The 16,247-nt window shown below is 30.9% G+C and overlaps 1 protein-coding gene across 4 annotated transcripts in view; it reads right to left on the reverse strand.

Moving 5' to 3' along the window:
- Positions 1 to 16,247, reverse strand: part of LOC108912632 (chromodomain-helicase-DNA-binding protein 7) — a 102,486-nt gene that overhangs the window by 26,269 nt on the left and 59,970 nt on the right. For all 4 annotated transcript variants that reach the window (XM_018717930.1, XM_018717928.1, XM_018717926.1 and 1 more), the window contains one exon: positions 7,202 to 7,493. In XM_018717930.1, coding sequence (XP_018573446.1) covers positions 7,202 to 7,493 — 292 coding nt within the window. The remainder of the gene's footprint in view (positions 1 to 7,201; positions 7,494 to 16,247) is intronic.

Raw genomic sequence — 16,247 nt, forward strand, 5'->3', positions numbered from 1 at the left:
TGGGTTTTAGACAGGCAAGCCGAAGATCCGATGTTTCTATCGAATATTATTTTTACCGATGAAGCGGTGTTTTTAATATGCGCAATGAACATATGTGGGCCAAAGAAAATCGTAATGCTCGGAAGGTAACCCATTATCAGCATTCATTTAAAATAAATGTTTGGGCTGCCACATTAGGAAATAATCTATTTGGATCATGCCTGGAAATTTAACCGGAGCAATGTACCATCAATTTTTGTCTACTAGATTGTATGAATTTTTAGTATTGGTAAGACGAGGTTCCTTATGGTACATGCATGACGGCGCCCCTCCTCACTTCAACCGTCAATGTCGACAGTGGTTAAACGAGCACTTCCCAAATCGCTGGATTGGCCGAGGAAATGATGCTGCCATAAATTGGCCTCCACGGTCACCAGACCTCAACCCAATGGATTTTAACGTGTGGGGTCAAATGAAACAAAAAGTGTATTTCCAAGCTGTTGACAATGAGGAACAGTTGCGTCAGCGTATAGAAAATGCATTTAATGAACTCAATGTGGAGCACAAACTATACCGGAACCTATTTTCTTTGGAAAACAGGTTACGTGCGTGCATTAGGGCAAACGGCGGACATTTTGAAAGTTGAATCTAGTCTGTCTTCTTGACTAGGGCATATTTTCTGCTAAAGAAATTAAGATATTTGGTTAATTTGTTAAACTAAACTAAATGGTTTAAATCTGTTAAAATGCTATGTAAAAGTTTCAGCCGCTTAAAATAGTTTAATAAATAATCTCATATGTATCTATTTTTTAGCTTTTATTTATATCACCATATTTTTATTTGTTACTATTAAGAGTGTTAAAAATATTCGACATTTCTGTTAGAGACTTATTAAGCACGTCAAGGATAATATCTCACCAAAATTTTGTGACTTAATGTCGAGCCGTTTGGATGTTACTCATTAAAAACTGTTTCCGAGGTTACCCCTTTGAGAGCGTAGCTCCCTTAGGAGCCGCCACTGGCAAAATTTGTACTAAAGTTTTCGTCATTTTTCGACTTGTTTTACAAGCTCAGAAATTTTGAATACTTATTTCAGTTACACCTTGTATAATACTTTAAATAACTGCATTCCTTTTGTTACTTCGTTTATCATTCCCTGGTTTATATTGCTACAATGTTTCACTCAAAATGGTTTTAATACAATATCCAAATTGGAAATTTGTACTTAACAGAGTAGAAATTTATGTGCTTATATTTTGATAATGAAGCCGTAGACTCGTATAGTATTTAGGGGATTATTTCTAGATCCACATAAAGACCTTTCGTCATAAAATTCGCCTGACATTTTGAAAAAGGTTGAGCATATATTTGCAAAATATATATACATTTTTTTATAATCAGCTGATAGATACAAACAGGTGATTTTTTATTTTTCATTAAATTTTAATTTTTATTAAAGTTACAGCATTATGAAGGTGGAATGTTAATATCAAATTAAAATTCAAACTATCAAGAAAAATTAATTCTGAAAAATTATAAAAAACACCCGATTGTATCAGTAATGAAAAATATTTTGCAAATAAATGTTTTTCAAGATCTCAGGGTCGGCAACTCTCGTTTTAATTTTCTACTTCGCAAAATTCTATTTGCTAAATTCTAATTAAATGTTTTGTAATTAAAAAATCTTAATCTGACAACATAACTAGGGAAATATTTATTTATGTAAAATTAAGTTAGGTTAAGTTTTACTTTATATGTATTACATAAAAAAAATTTACCTCATTTGATCTAACTTGAAGTATCGAGGTGTTGAATAAGTTCTCGCTGTTTTCTTATGAATCATGCTTTATTTAAAAAAAAAAAAATAGTAAAAATTGTCACTAAAATATTATGCATCACTGGCAACTACTTTTTCTCATCTTTATGGCAGCATTTTAATTTCACGTCAGAAAAACGACATGTCTTTTTAGTTTTTTGGCATCTTCATAAGAAAGAACGTGCTGCTCAGCAAGGCCATGTGCTATCGATCGGAACAAGTGACAATTGGAAGGGTAATATCTCGTGAATATGGCAGGTAGGGCAGGACTTCCCATTAAAGCGTTTTTAAGTAGGTTTTCACTGGTTTTGCAACATGTGGTCGAGCGTTGTCATGCTGCAAAATCACTTTGTCATGTCTCCATTCGTATAGCGGTCATTTTTCCTTCAATGCTCGGATCAAACACATCAATTGTAATAAATAACGCTCTCCTGTGCTGATTTCATTCATTTCTAGCATATCATCTATACCCAAATGATCCCACCAAATGTAGAGCAGAAGCTTAGAACTACAGATATTCGGCTTTGCCGACGAAGTTGATGTATGGCAGGGCTTACCCCATAATTTTCTATGATTAGGATTATCTCGTAGTGTATCTATTTTTCATCGGCAGGCATATCTCCAATTCTTCAACTTCAACATCAAAATAATTATTTTTTAAATGTTTAAACCAATCTCTGCATGTTGTTTGCAACAGAGCATGGTTATCTGTATGTCTCAATAAGAATTCTGTGTGCTTCCTTTCAATAGATTTCCTTTCAATAAAGTAGCACAGTAAAATTCCCACAAGTACCCCTTTTCGGCATGAAATTCAAAATGTTTCACACTTTGAACAATGGTTTACACTTCCGTGAAATAACATATACTGAATTTCAAGCTTGCTTATATCACTTCTTTATAGGTTCTGGTAAGATCATCTATTGGAAAACAGTGATAACTTATTCAACGTCCCTATAGAAATCAGTAAGGTTAAGTATTTCGTCGTAACATAAAAAAAACTTACCCTAACCCAACTTTTAAAATGTATCTTAAGAAACACTGAGATAACTCATAAATAAAATGTATTAGTTCTAGGAAATTCATAAATAACTTTATCCAATTTGTAAATATTAGTGCTGGTAACAACTGAAAAATAGTGAAACCGGCCAACCAGGTTCTGTAAAAACCGATTTAAGATAAAATCAGTTAGCCTAATGTAAAAAGTTAAAATATTAAAACAGTTACACTTAATAGACTGTGGTGTATGTGGGTGATTGTTTTTTTATCAGCCTGTATCTGTGTCCCAGGATAAACTATAAAAATAAATTGTATTTCCCTTAATAGTTCAACCTAATTTTTGAAGTAGGTATCTACATGTATGTACTATGTAGCCAATGTCAATAACTACATAACATTACGACTATATTATAGTGTTATGTAGTTATTAGCTATAAACAATCCGATTATTCGGATGTTTGAATGAACAGATTATCAAATAATCGGATATTTGAAGAATTGAATTACCAGTTTTCGGGTTTCATAAAAATCCAAATTATCCGAAACCGGTTAACTGACTATCCAAAAAACCAATTTCAGTTGCCAGCACTAGTAAATATTGCTAAACTAAACTTGTGACGTAACAAGTCCAACCTAAAAGACATACAAATTCTATGTACATTTTTATTATGAAAATGTTGGTAGATAGATGTCTATATAACATAATCAATTATAATCTGTTTTTATTATAACATATTCTAGTGTTTCTATGTTTTATTAAATAGAGCCGTTTGTTTTATTTTTCTTATGTTTATGACTTATTTGTTGTATGAGAAATGAATATGTTTCTATCTAATACAGTACACACTTCTAAGAACATGATTTTAATATAAAATAGAAGACATTCCAATGGTTTCTATCGCTATAACATTTTACTTAATATGGTTTTGATAAAATATGGAATTCTAGGAATACATCATATATCGAGATATAACAAGAAACACTTTGGTGATCTATATTCCCTCTACTCTTAATTACTAAAGTTTTCTCCTATAACACAGAACTAATTAACTGTTATTATATTGCCATTAAAAAAAATAGTGTGCTATATAAAAACCAATTGTTGAATTTGTTATTCATAGCTTTTCTCGTTGAATTTTATTTAAACAAAATAGAAATAAATATAAATTTACTTCTATCTCCAACAATATTCTACCAATGGAGAAAAAAAATGGAAGGACATATGTTTTTATTATTCAAAATAACGAGCGTTCAAATAAAAACGTGGTCGAAGTTGGCTCTGACACATTGGACGTAGGGAGTAGCTTATAGCGACCAACTTAACCTCATTTCTCAACGAGCTGTATAGCAGCTGTCAGTTTCAATAACGTTAATGACTATATAACTTTATTTTAAAGAATAATCGTGATAACAATAACAAACAATTAAAGCTGCTGCTGAAAGTGTCCCCCTCCTTGTTCCAAGCACTTTTCACACCTGTTCCTCAAAGAATTAAAGACATTTTCTAAGATGCTCGGGGTATTGTTAATTTCACGAATCTTGTCTATAAGTCGAGCCTGCAGATGGTTTAAATCAGGAATAGGCAGTTCAAAAATAGTGTTTTTAAGGTAAGGCCACAAAAAGAAATCACACGGCGTAATATCACATGACCTCGGTGGAAATTCATGTTCAGCATTGAGACTTATTAGTCGATTTTGGAAAACTTCCCTCAACATATTCATCGTCTCGTCTGCCGTATGTGCCCTTGCGCCATCTTGTTGAAAGTAAAAGTTTGTAATTTCGTTTTCTTCCAGCTGGTTAACAAAAGGAGCATTAATTTCTTCTCTATACCTTTGCGCAGTAAGAGTACCATTAAAAAAAATAGGTCCATAAATCCTCCTTCGATTGAGAGCACACCAAACTCCAATTTTTTGAGCATGTAGAGGGCTCTCTACAAAAAAGTTATCATTTTTCAGAAGACCACATTCTCATATTCTGTGAGTTTACGTAACCACTTAAATGAAACCAGGCTTCATCAGAAAAAAAGGTGATATTATGAAGTTCACCGTAGTTGTTTAAAAACCATTCACAAAATACAGCCCGTCGCGGAAAATCAACTTCATGAAGTTCTTGCTGACAAGTTAAACGATAGGAGAACAAACGCAAATCTTTTTTTAACAATGTGTGGCAGGTACCAATTGATACTCCCACCATTTGTGATAAAACACGTACAGAAGTTCTTGGCGCATTTTCCATTATTTGTTGGACATTTTCTTTTAATTCTTCAGTCCGCTTTTTAGGTCGGCCGCTTCCTTCTTTTTTTGTTACACTGCCCGTTTCACGAAAAACATTAACACAACGCTGAACTGCACTTTGAAAAATTTTCTACTCAACAACGCCGGGAAATTGATTTTGAAATTCTATGAAACATTCCTCAATAGAATACTTCCATATTATATCAATCTTGCGTCCATTTCTAAAGTAGGACTCTATGATAAACACTTTTTGTTCTTGAGAAACCATTTTAAACGCTTTTTAAAACGAAAATATTCAAATTGATAGCGGCGATATAGTGCGTTTAAGTTCATTTGCTATACGCTACGCCCTACGTCCAAATTTTCAGAACCAACTTGACCACGTTTTTATTTGAACGCTCGTTATAATAGGAGGCATATTCTTGCATAAACTTTATAATGATATATAGTCAAGATTTATTTTCTGCAACCCTCTATAAATATTAATTATTACATCTACTAAATAAATAAACCCTAAAAATTATATTCATTGTTATTGTGTTTTGGAAAATTTAACAAAAGCTATAGTCAGAATAAACCCTTTTCAGGGGCTTTAATTTTGTTTCACTATTTAGGCCTTATGTTGATTAAAAAAAGCATCGTCTCCTTATTTATTTATGGGAATTTAATCCCAAATTACTGTGTATAACAAAATTTATTCGTACAAAATATATTTAAAATATAAAGGATAAATGCAGAATTTCATCTAAATGTATGAACAAGAAAATTTCAAAAAGTATAATGAAAACAATTATGTTAATGAGGGTTTTTAAGACATCTTTTTTTTGCCTTTTTTTTTCATTTTTGTGTATTTCTTTACTTTATATATTGAAAATTTTATTTCAATATTTACATATCGAACCTCCGCTAGAAAGGAGTCACAACTCAAAAAAAATGGTTTTGAGAAAAACTGTGTTAAAGTATTTAATTAACTTTTGGTCTCAATTTTTCGTAACAATAACAAAATATAAAGTATACATCGCTTTATTTTAAATGTAGATATAATACATATTATGTTAGAATATACTAGACTTGTGAGCGAGATCGGTTTGTGTTTATTTTTGGTTGAAAAAGGAAAATGGTTGAAGTTGTGACACGTTTTTAGAATAACATATAAATTATTTTAAAAATCAGACACAGTATATAATACACAATAAATAAATAATATACAAAAATAAAGTATAAAACATGTTTAATTGTTTATTATTATAAGGCATTATAAAACGGCAAGTAATATTTAGGAATATGGTTATGTTCTATTAAATTCAGATCTTTTTTTTTTGTTTTTTTTTAAATTTTGATTCATTGATTGATTTGATTGATTGATTGCAAAAACTGTCATAATACGCAATATGACATTTTTCTCGAAGAAACTTTAATAACTGGCTACATACCTGCTGCTGCAAGTCGAAATGTAACACTGTTTTTGAATGCAGAGCTGACAACCTACCACAAAATACAAGTGTCACTTCTGCCATCTAGCGAGTAATAGTTCAAATAAAAATATGACGCCTTTGTGGAAGAAAGAATTAGTCATTTTAAATCTTGCTGCATATTTAACTTATTAAGGACGTTTTTTGACTTGTGACTCTTTTTTTGAGGGGGTGCGATATAATATTGATATATTGTTTGAATTAATTTGATCCCATAATCAGGTAATCACTTTAGTAGACTATATAAATAAAGTATAATTTCCTCTCCTCAAATGTATAATGATAAAATTGTACTTTTGTATAAGTAATAATATATAAATAATAATTAAAAAATATATTTCTGTAATTATCTTGAGCAATGTCTTCATTATTACAGAATATCCAAATAAAATCTAAAAATTTGATGTTATCTCTTAATCAGTATAACCATGTTAATGTTTATTATAAATTGTATATTATAAATCAATTAATATTTTAATTATATCACATATACCACAACAAAATTATTACTCAAGATATAAGTTTTATACTCATTCCTGCTTGTTCCAAATACATAAACATATAAATAATCAAATAATGTATTGATGAAAATTCTACACTTAACATTCAAGCGCTAAGCACATTTATTATTGAATAAATTATTTTAATAGAAAATATTTTACCAATAGTTCTAATTTTAACAATAAACACAAAAAAGTAGGTACCTTTGGCTTTGCGGCAGCCATTTTCTGTTCCTCCTTTCTGTAACTTCTTTGATAAGATGTAATTACCCTTCTCAATCTCGTATTAAGGTCTGTAATTGTGGGCCAAGCATTTTTATCTTCCATAGACTCCTCCAATATTCTTTCATCAGTATCCAAAGGTTGTGTTTCAGAAGAGGCAGAAGGACCTGGTGATGGTTCAGCAACTTCTGAATTTGCTTCAGAAGCATCTCGATTCTTAGATTTTAAACTTGAATCCTCATTAGTGTCTTCGTCTTCTATCTCATCATCATTGCTATATTTAAAGAACAATTATTATTCAAAAAAATATATAATGTAAGTTGTAATACAGTGGTATAATTATTATTTTATAAAATTAAATTAACCAATTTCAGTTATCTACTTCGTTTTGATTACAAACTACTTCAAAATTTTAATAACTATTCAAGCACTTTAAATTTGATCAAAAGCAATCAGCTAATTTAAAAAAAAAGTTGTATATAAGTTTATTGAAACCTTGCTGTAACCTCAGTAATATCTTTTCAAAGCAAAACAAAAATCTAGAAACAAGAAAAACTTTAATACCTATTTATAACAACTGTACAAACAATTCTATAATTCTTAACATCACTCACCAAAATAAAAGTTTAAAATATTGTCCTCTACAAATGTTATTAGTTAAACATAATTTCAAATTGTATTCAAAGCACAAAATTTAAATTTGGTACAGATTATAGATAAAAATTGCAACAAAAAACATTTACCAACATTTTATTTTATGCAAAGTCGAGCGAGAGGTGAAAGAAAAAGAGGTTTGCCATGAAACATTTAAAAAAAAAAATGTTTTCTGCTCTAAGCCATAATGTTGGCCAATTCCAATAGAAAAAGAGAAAATCAACTATTTTCCTTTATAAATAATTGTAAAACAATATTATTCTGCATTTGATCTAGAAATTGTTATTTGTTATATCCATAGCTTCTTTTATATGTTCCAATAAACAGGTTTAGCGACTGATAACAATATGAATGACGATTTTCATTATTTTGATTATTTTCGAACACTAATCAAGTTTTACTTCAAATAGATTTCTTCTTTTACATTGTAAGGACCACTATATTGAAAAGGAGGGGATTAATAAAAGGCATGACATAAGGAAAGTCCTATTATTTTTTCTCAAAGATTATACAGGGTGTAACTTTAAGTGGGAATCAGATTATTTTAGGGGTAATCAGTGGCGGTTTTACCATAAGAGCTGCGGAGCTGCAGAACACATAAAATTTTATGTATTTAATCATATTAAATATCAACAAAATATTTAAATAACCCAAATGTACTCGCGCTAAAATAAATCTAGGAGCTTATATTATTATTTATTACGACGCGAGCTACGCTCCTTAATATATGCAACCTCATATACAAAATGTGTGCACAGCGAACGATTAGATGCACCCTTTGTTTTTATTGGCTAATCAGGCACGTGACCCAGTACACTTTTATATGGGCTTTTGTGGCTGTAACAACGACAGCCACTGCTGCAGTAAATGCAGTAATATTTCGGCACCTGTGAATATTTTCGTTTAGGTGTCTACGGATATTATAGTTATTAAAATGAATAGCGTTTCATTTAAAAAAAAAAAACTTTATTTGGTTCTCCGCCTTATGAGGATAAACTAAAAATAAAAGAATTAGGTGGGCCAACACCACAATTAAATATTGAAGTTAGTGAAACAAGAAGAAGTAAAAGTTATAAAAGACAATTTAACAATAATGTATACACAAAAGCAGAGTGGGTGTGAGTGGGTGAATTAAAAAATAGTTTTGTTTTCCATGCTTACTTTTCGGTGGGGATAAAACATGGATATACAGTGTGAAAGATTTAAGTAATTTAAGTCATTAGGTAAAATAAACATAAGAAGTCAGTTAGATTCTGTATATTGGGATAATATACGGAAACACAATGAACAGAGGTAACGAAAAATCGTTATGTATTATCTAAAATCATAGATTGCATAAAATTTTGCATTCTTGTGAAAATCTGTATTTTTGTATAAATGGATTGTTCCTTGAAATTCAGAAGTGTCAGGAAAACGCGTGACCTTCAAAATTTAAAAAATTTTCGTCTGCGGCGCCATTTAGAGACTTACTACTTAATATCGTACTTAATTACGTACTTAATATCCCGGAATTCAATTCAACAAATGTAACAACCCTAAGCAGAACACATTCAATCAATGTTCACGCGCCGCTACTGGGGGTAATAGTAAGCGTTCCCCTGAATACAATTCTGAAATATATTTTTTAATTAAATAAACAGTCAGAGTTAAAATTAATTATTTAAACTGCACTCCGATTCTTGTGCATACCAGATTAAATTGTATTTCTGCACTATCTGTGTTGCCAGTTGATTTTAAATCAACCTGCATTGTGTGAAGTTATAATAGAAAAAAATGTAGTAAAACAGATTGCTTTTGAATAACTTAAGATGTGTTATTTTAACGTTACCATTTTTGTTTGGTATGACTGGTCAAAGCGATGAACGTTCTAAAAAAAAACTTTTACATGATATATTCAATATTAACTAATACTAATAATTATTTCTTATTTTTTTTTTAAACAACTGTAACAGTGAAACTAATGAATAATAATTTAGTGAAAACAGATTGCTTTTCAATGACGACGGTGTGTTATTTTAAAATCACCATATTTCTTTTATGTCAATGTGGATGAGTATGTTACTAATTGTAAATAAATTTATGTTTTTAATTAATTATTTTTGTATTAAAAAACAAACTTAGAAGATAAAAATACTAGTCTGATTTATATAAAATATTTTTTTAAATTGTTTCAAGTTTTTACAATTTAGTTTAGTTGAATTATACAATAGATAGGGACGCAACTATGAAAGTTGAAACAGGTATGTAAAGAAATACAGTATGTATCCACTCTTTTTTCTTAATCAGCCACTTCAGCAGCGAATTGGTGCTAAACATATTAAACTTATCCAAAACAAATAACAATTAAACAGTTTAAATTTAAACAGAATTTGATCATGTTCCAATCGCTTCCAAAAGGCAACGGAGGTGGGCCACAGCTTTCCAATTAAATGCAATATCTCCACCTTTGAAAAGCAGCTACACAAATTGACTTCATATGTGGTATGATATGACGGGACAGCAAACAGGTTTGTTACATTTTCACTATAGTTTTTCAACTTCGATCAGTTTGTGAAAGGGAGTTTGTAAAGTGCCTTTGTGTGGTGTAAGCAATATACCAAGTGGGACATTTATCTTGAGACAAAATAATATCTCGGTTGGACTCGATTATTTCAAAAAAAGTTTCAGATAAAAATTGTAAGGAACCGAGGGGGCCATTAAAAGGTCCATATAACGACTTCCGGTTTAGACCAGAAGTAGTGTTTAAAGCTGGAAGTTGATTTCTTTAAACGGAAACACTCATTTTTTACCATGGATTTCGATTGAAACCCTTATTTTTGTGATAAAAAACAAAAAAAACACAAGAACCTTGAGACAATGGAGTACCTTATTGGGATCACATTTTTGAAAAAACTGTTTCATACAAAAGTTGTTATAAAAAGACATTTTTTACTTCACTGGAAACAAGCACTCCAAAGGGAATAAAAAACTACTATGTCCATGTCATTATTCCTGGGTAGTGCTAAAAGTAGTTAATAATTATACAGTTTTTCGACCTTAAAAAGACCTTGATATCTCATCTTGTTCTTGAGTTCATATCTTATTGTAAAACTTTCCACTCTTGTAATTTCCGAGGTCAAAAAAGGGGGGTCCCATTTAAAATTTTGAATTTGATCTTCAAACAACCTTGAAGTTGTCATGTCAAGATAGTTCCCTTTTTTACTCTACAACTTCTGTAAGAAACATTTTTTTTTTTAAATTATCCCAACAAGGTACTCCGTTGTCAAGATTCTTGTTTTTTGTTTTTATGGCCATTTTATGGCCAAAATAGGGGTTAAATCGAAAAAGTAATAAGAACAAAAAGATTTTTTTTGTTTTTCAATCGAAATCCGTGGTAAAAAATGGGTGTTTCCATGTAAAAAATCAACTTTCGATCTAAAAACACCACTTCTAGTCTAGATCGGAAGTCATAAAATGGACCTTTCAATGGCCCCCTCGGTGCCTTACAATTTTTGTCTAAAACTTTTTTAGAAATAAATGCCCCATCCGGTATAATTATAAAGTTTGTATTTCAGTGTTTAGTGACATTACAGTGTCTTTTTTCAAATTTTTATATACATATTATGAAAAAGCATGTATACAAATCAAAAGAGTTTGATACGGTTAGAGTATACTTTCTTTCAGGAGAAAATGATGCTGCTGCAAGAAGACAATATCAGATGGATTATCCTGACCGTCAAGTACTGAATAAGAAAATGTTTGTAAGGTTGGTTGAACATTTAAGAGATTATGGGAACTTTGAACATCAATATGCTAATGTTGGATGGGAACAAATGCAGAGAATGAGAAATTTGGAACCAGAAATTTTAGATGCTCTGAAAGAGAATCCGGTTCCAGTATTTGATGACTAGTCACAAAATTTCAAGCATGATGCTGCAAAAATCATTTATTTATTTTTGTATATTTTATATCATTATTGATTACTTCTTGAGGTTTTTTTGTTAGATTGTTCATTAGTTTATCTTATTTAAAAGAAATAAATTTTCATGGAATAAGTCCCCTGACAAACATCCACTCAACAAAAGTAAGTACCTCACGGCGGGTAGTGTGGGAATTTGATTTTTAATAACTTTTCCTTTAAATTATGAGATTTGACAACAATGCATAGCATATGTTCAATGAAAATTACTATAAAAAAAAGATTTAAAAAACGGTTAAAAAAATTGTTCACTCTAAATAAACTATTGATACATGTTTCTAAAGATAAAAGGTAGCCTTTGTATAAATATGACCTTCACTCAAAGTTACATCCTGTATATGGTTTCTACTTTCTTTGTAACAACCATACAGGGTGTCCGCAAATTTCACCGACAACGCTTGACTGCATATTCACGACGGTAAATAAATACGATCTACGAAAACAAAATTAAATAAAAATTTTTTAGTTTTTTTACAGGCCTTCAAAGGTGTCAAAAATAAAACTAATTTAATTAATAACTTCATAACCCTTTTACCAATCGCGTTAAAATTTGGCACATTTATTCGGACTATTATTGCATATTATTTCTTAAAGTTTTAGTCAAATCGATATACTGGGTGATAGTTTTCTCCGGTTACTTTTACAGTGGTCGTATTTTTTTAAAACGGGCAGCAACTTTGAAAAGATCGTTTTATTTAAAAAAAATATTGTCCCTTGAGAAAATTGCCTAAAGCATACCATTCTTGAGAAAAATTGTATTATTTGCAGGTCTGCATGTCACGGATTTAAAATTTTGAGTTAAGTAGACGATGAAAACAAGATGTTGATTGCTGTGGCTATCAGGTAATGTCATTATTGTCGTGTTTTTTTAGGATTCTCATCACGGCACACATGCAAATTATGAAAATGTTTAATTGTTTTGATACATTGCGGACACTTCATAATTTGCATGTGTGGGGTGATGAGAATCCTAAAGAAACACGAAAATAATGACGTTACCTGATAGCCACAGCAATCAACATTTTGTTTTCATCGCCTACTGAACTCAAAGATTTAAATCCGTGATATTGCTACACAAACCGATACGTACAGACCTGCAGATAATGCCATTTTTCTCAAGAATGGCTTTCTGTAGGCGATTTTTTCAAGACAATATTTTTTTAAATAAAACGACCTTTTCAATGTTGCTGCCTGTTTAAAAAAAAATACGACCACTGTAAAAGTTTTGGCTGCTAGAAGGAAACCGGATAAAACTAACATCCAGTATATCGATTTGACTAAAACTTTAAGAAATAATATGCCATAACGATCCAAATAAATGTCCCAAATTTCAACGTGATCGGTAGAAGGGTTATGAAGTTATTAATTAAATTAGTTTTATTTTTGACAACTTTGAAGGTCTGTAATTCAAAAACTAAAAATGTTTTCTTTAATTTTGTTTTCGTAGATCGTATTTATTTATCGTCGTGAATATGCAGTCAAACGTTGTCGGTGAAATTTGTGGACACCCTTTTTATTAAATGCTATAGACATGCCATTCTCCATGCTAGTGATTTATTTTGGCACTAACTTTTTCTTTGATATTATTTTATCTACAAAAGAAATGTGAATAAGATGGGAAGCGTTTCGAGGAAAATTGATGTCAGTTGAAACAAATTTTACTACTTTCTGGGTCATTTGGCCAGTGGTAGGTCTTTATTATATCAACAAGCATTTTTATGGCAGAAGAGCTTAGTTGAAATATTTAGAATTATTTACGTCTGGGATTAGCTAGACATTGAAATACATAACTACATAAAGAAGAAACTACCTTTACATTTCAATATGTAAAGTTTAGTGAGAGGACTTGGTGGTGTAGTGCATTAAAGCCTACCTACCATATGGATGTCCAAAATTTAAATCATGGGATAATAAGTTTCTGTTTTCACTTTTTTACATGTTCATGAATAATTTTATATTAAGCAGATGAGTCATAGTACAGTAATGTTGATGGGAAGATGTGTCGGATGCAAAAAGTGGTCGAAACTGCGCATTATGGACATCCAACAAGAATACCCTTTTTTTGTATCACTTGAGATGCTCTTTCAGAAATATATATACAATTTGTAAGTAAACTGACTCAGGGCACATGCTTGTAGAGGACTATAAAATATTGATAAAACACAACTGATTTTATACCTAACCAGCTGACCCTGACAGATGTCCTGTCCAAATTTTAATAAATTTGTTTGTGATAAGCACTTTCAGTTTTTTTCCGAATTTTCCAATTTTCCAGGCAACTTTTCCAATTTTTCTTTCCCTATAAACCTTATTTGGACTATTACAAACATAAAAAAAAAGATTAGCCAAATCGGTCCAGTCGTTCTCAAGTGATGCGCTTACCAAAGAACAGTACTTAATTTTTATTTATACAGGGTGATTCAAAAAACCGCTGACAGACCGCAATAATTCCAAAATGCCTGAACATTTTTATTTCAAATTTGCTATGCGTAGTTAGCACCTTAAGACCAATGTTTGATGTACTGCTCAAAATTTTATGAGCAGCAGTGTCGTAGAGACGGGGTCAACGTGACCCTTTTTTTAAAATATTTTCCACGCCACTGCTAATTTTGTCAAACGGGCACTATTTTTGTGTAAAGTGTTCAATTGTCTATCGAATTTGTCACTTGCAAAATTTGGATTAAAGCAACCATTTTTAAGAGAAACACCTTTGTAGAAAATTTGTGAATCCAATTTTATTTTCATTCATTTTAGTTTCGCATAGTAGGCTTATTCTATTCAAAATAAAATTAAACATCGCCTGTCACTAATGTCAATGTGTACAAGTGAGTTAAGTAAACTAGATTATAAGCTTCTTTTTGTCATTTTTACGCTTTAATTTTACAGAAACTTTAACGCCCTGTATCTCGTTAAGGAGGCATTTGCGACCCTATGTTTATTAGGACTTTTCGTCTTAATTTTTCAGGTATTACTTACCTTAGAAGTCTGTCAGCCTGTATCTCTTTTATTTTAACAAATAGCTATAACAAACCCTATTTTTAAATCGCCGCTCAAACTCTATCAAATGACATTATTAGATTGTTTCCATGGTAACATATGTCAAAATTGCTATAGTCAACTGTTTTTGTTCAAATGGCGCACTATATATTTTTTTATCAATTCTGGAAGATATTTTTTTCTGTGTTCAACTATGTAAGGAAGTCTATAGTTTCATTAGAAATATTGCTAGAAAAACCGCAAAAAAGATGCACCCTACTTTTCGTAGCTGAAATGATAGCCAGCTGTAAAAACAAGTTACTATGATTTTTAAAGTAACATATTTTATTTTTAATACGATAAGATAACAATTTAAAACAATGCTTATTTCAAATGTTCAAAATGACCCCCATTTGCTTCCAAACACAGAATAGCTCTGTTTATCACTCCCCCTCTACAGACACATTCTAGTGTTTCTTCATTTAATCTCCGAAATTCTACTCTTATTCTGTTTTTAAGGTCATCAATATCATTTAAAGGCAAAGAGTAAACTTTTTCTTTTAGGTAAGGCCAAAGAAAGAAATCTATAGGAATGAGATCCGGAGATCTATAGCAGGCTATCTAACATCTTTATCGAATGTTCTTCATCTCTTACTTGGTTTAAAAACTCTTCTTTTGAAAACCATCTGCTGCCAAATTCCTGGCTAACTTTCCGAAAATTTTATCTGATTGAAGTTGTCTCTGTGGAATACGATGTTGGTATAAATGCCTGGCAGCTTTAGCGTTCTTTCAGCACTCTCCATAAATTAAAATCATATCTAGTTTTTCTTGGTTACTATAAGTATTCATGTTATAGTAATAATAATTAGTTATAGATAGAATAGGTAGGTACAAAATGTCAATTATTTTGAAAAACCGTTATTTCAAACGTCAAAATTCAGTTGTTTCCGCATCTGGCTATCATTTTTCAGAATAAAGCTACTGACAGTAGGGTTCATCTTTTTTGCTGATTTTCTAGCAATATTTCTAATGAAACTATAGACTTCTTTATATAGCTGAATGCAATTTGAACAAAAACAGTTGACTATAGCAATTTTGACATATGTTACCATGGAGACGATCTAACAATGTCATTTGATAGAGTTTGAGCGGCGATTTAAAAATATATAGGGTTTGTTTGTTTAGCTATCTGATAAAACAAAAGAGATACGAATATCAAACTGAATCACCCGGTATATTATATTTCCAAAACATTATGCATTTATTTTTGACATATTTTTATGTTATCTTATCATATTTTTGTTATTAATTAAAATTTTCAAGTAATAAAAATATCTTCGGCTTCGGCCGAAGGTGACCCATAAACAGAAGTTCGGCTTCGGCCAAAAAAATCACATTCGGTCGGTCTCTACCCATGGCGCTCCCGGCGATTATTTTTTA

The sequence above is a fragment of the Anoplophora glabripennis genome, unplaced genomic scaffold (assembly GCF_000390285.2).
Source record: "Anoplophora glabripennis isolate ALB-LARVAE unplaced genomic scaffold, Agla_2.0 scaffold815, whole genome shotgun sequence".
Taxonomy (NCBI): domain Eukaryota; kingdom Metazoa; phylum Arthropoda; class Insecta; order Coleoptera; family Cerambycidae; genus Anoplophora; species Anoplophora glabripennis.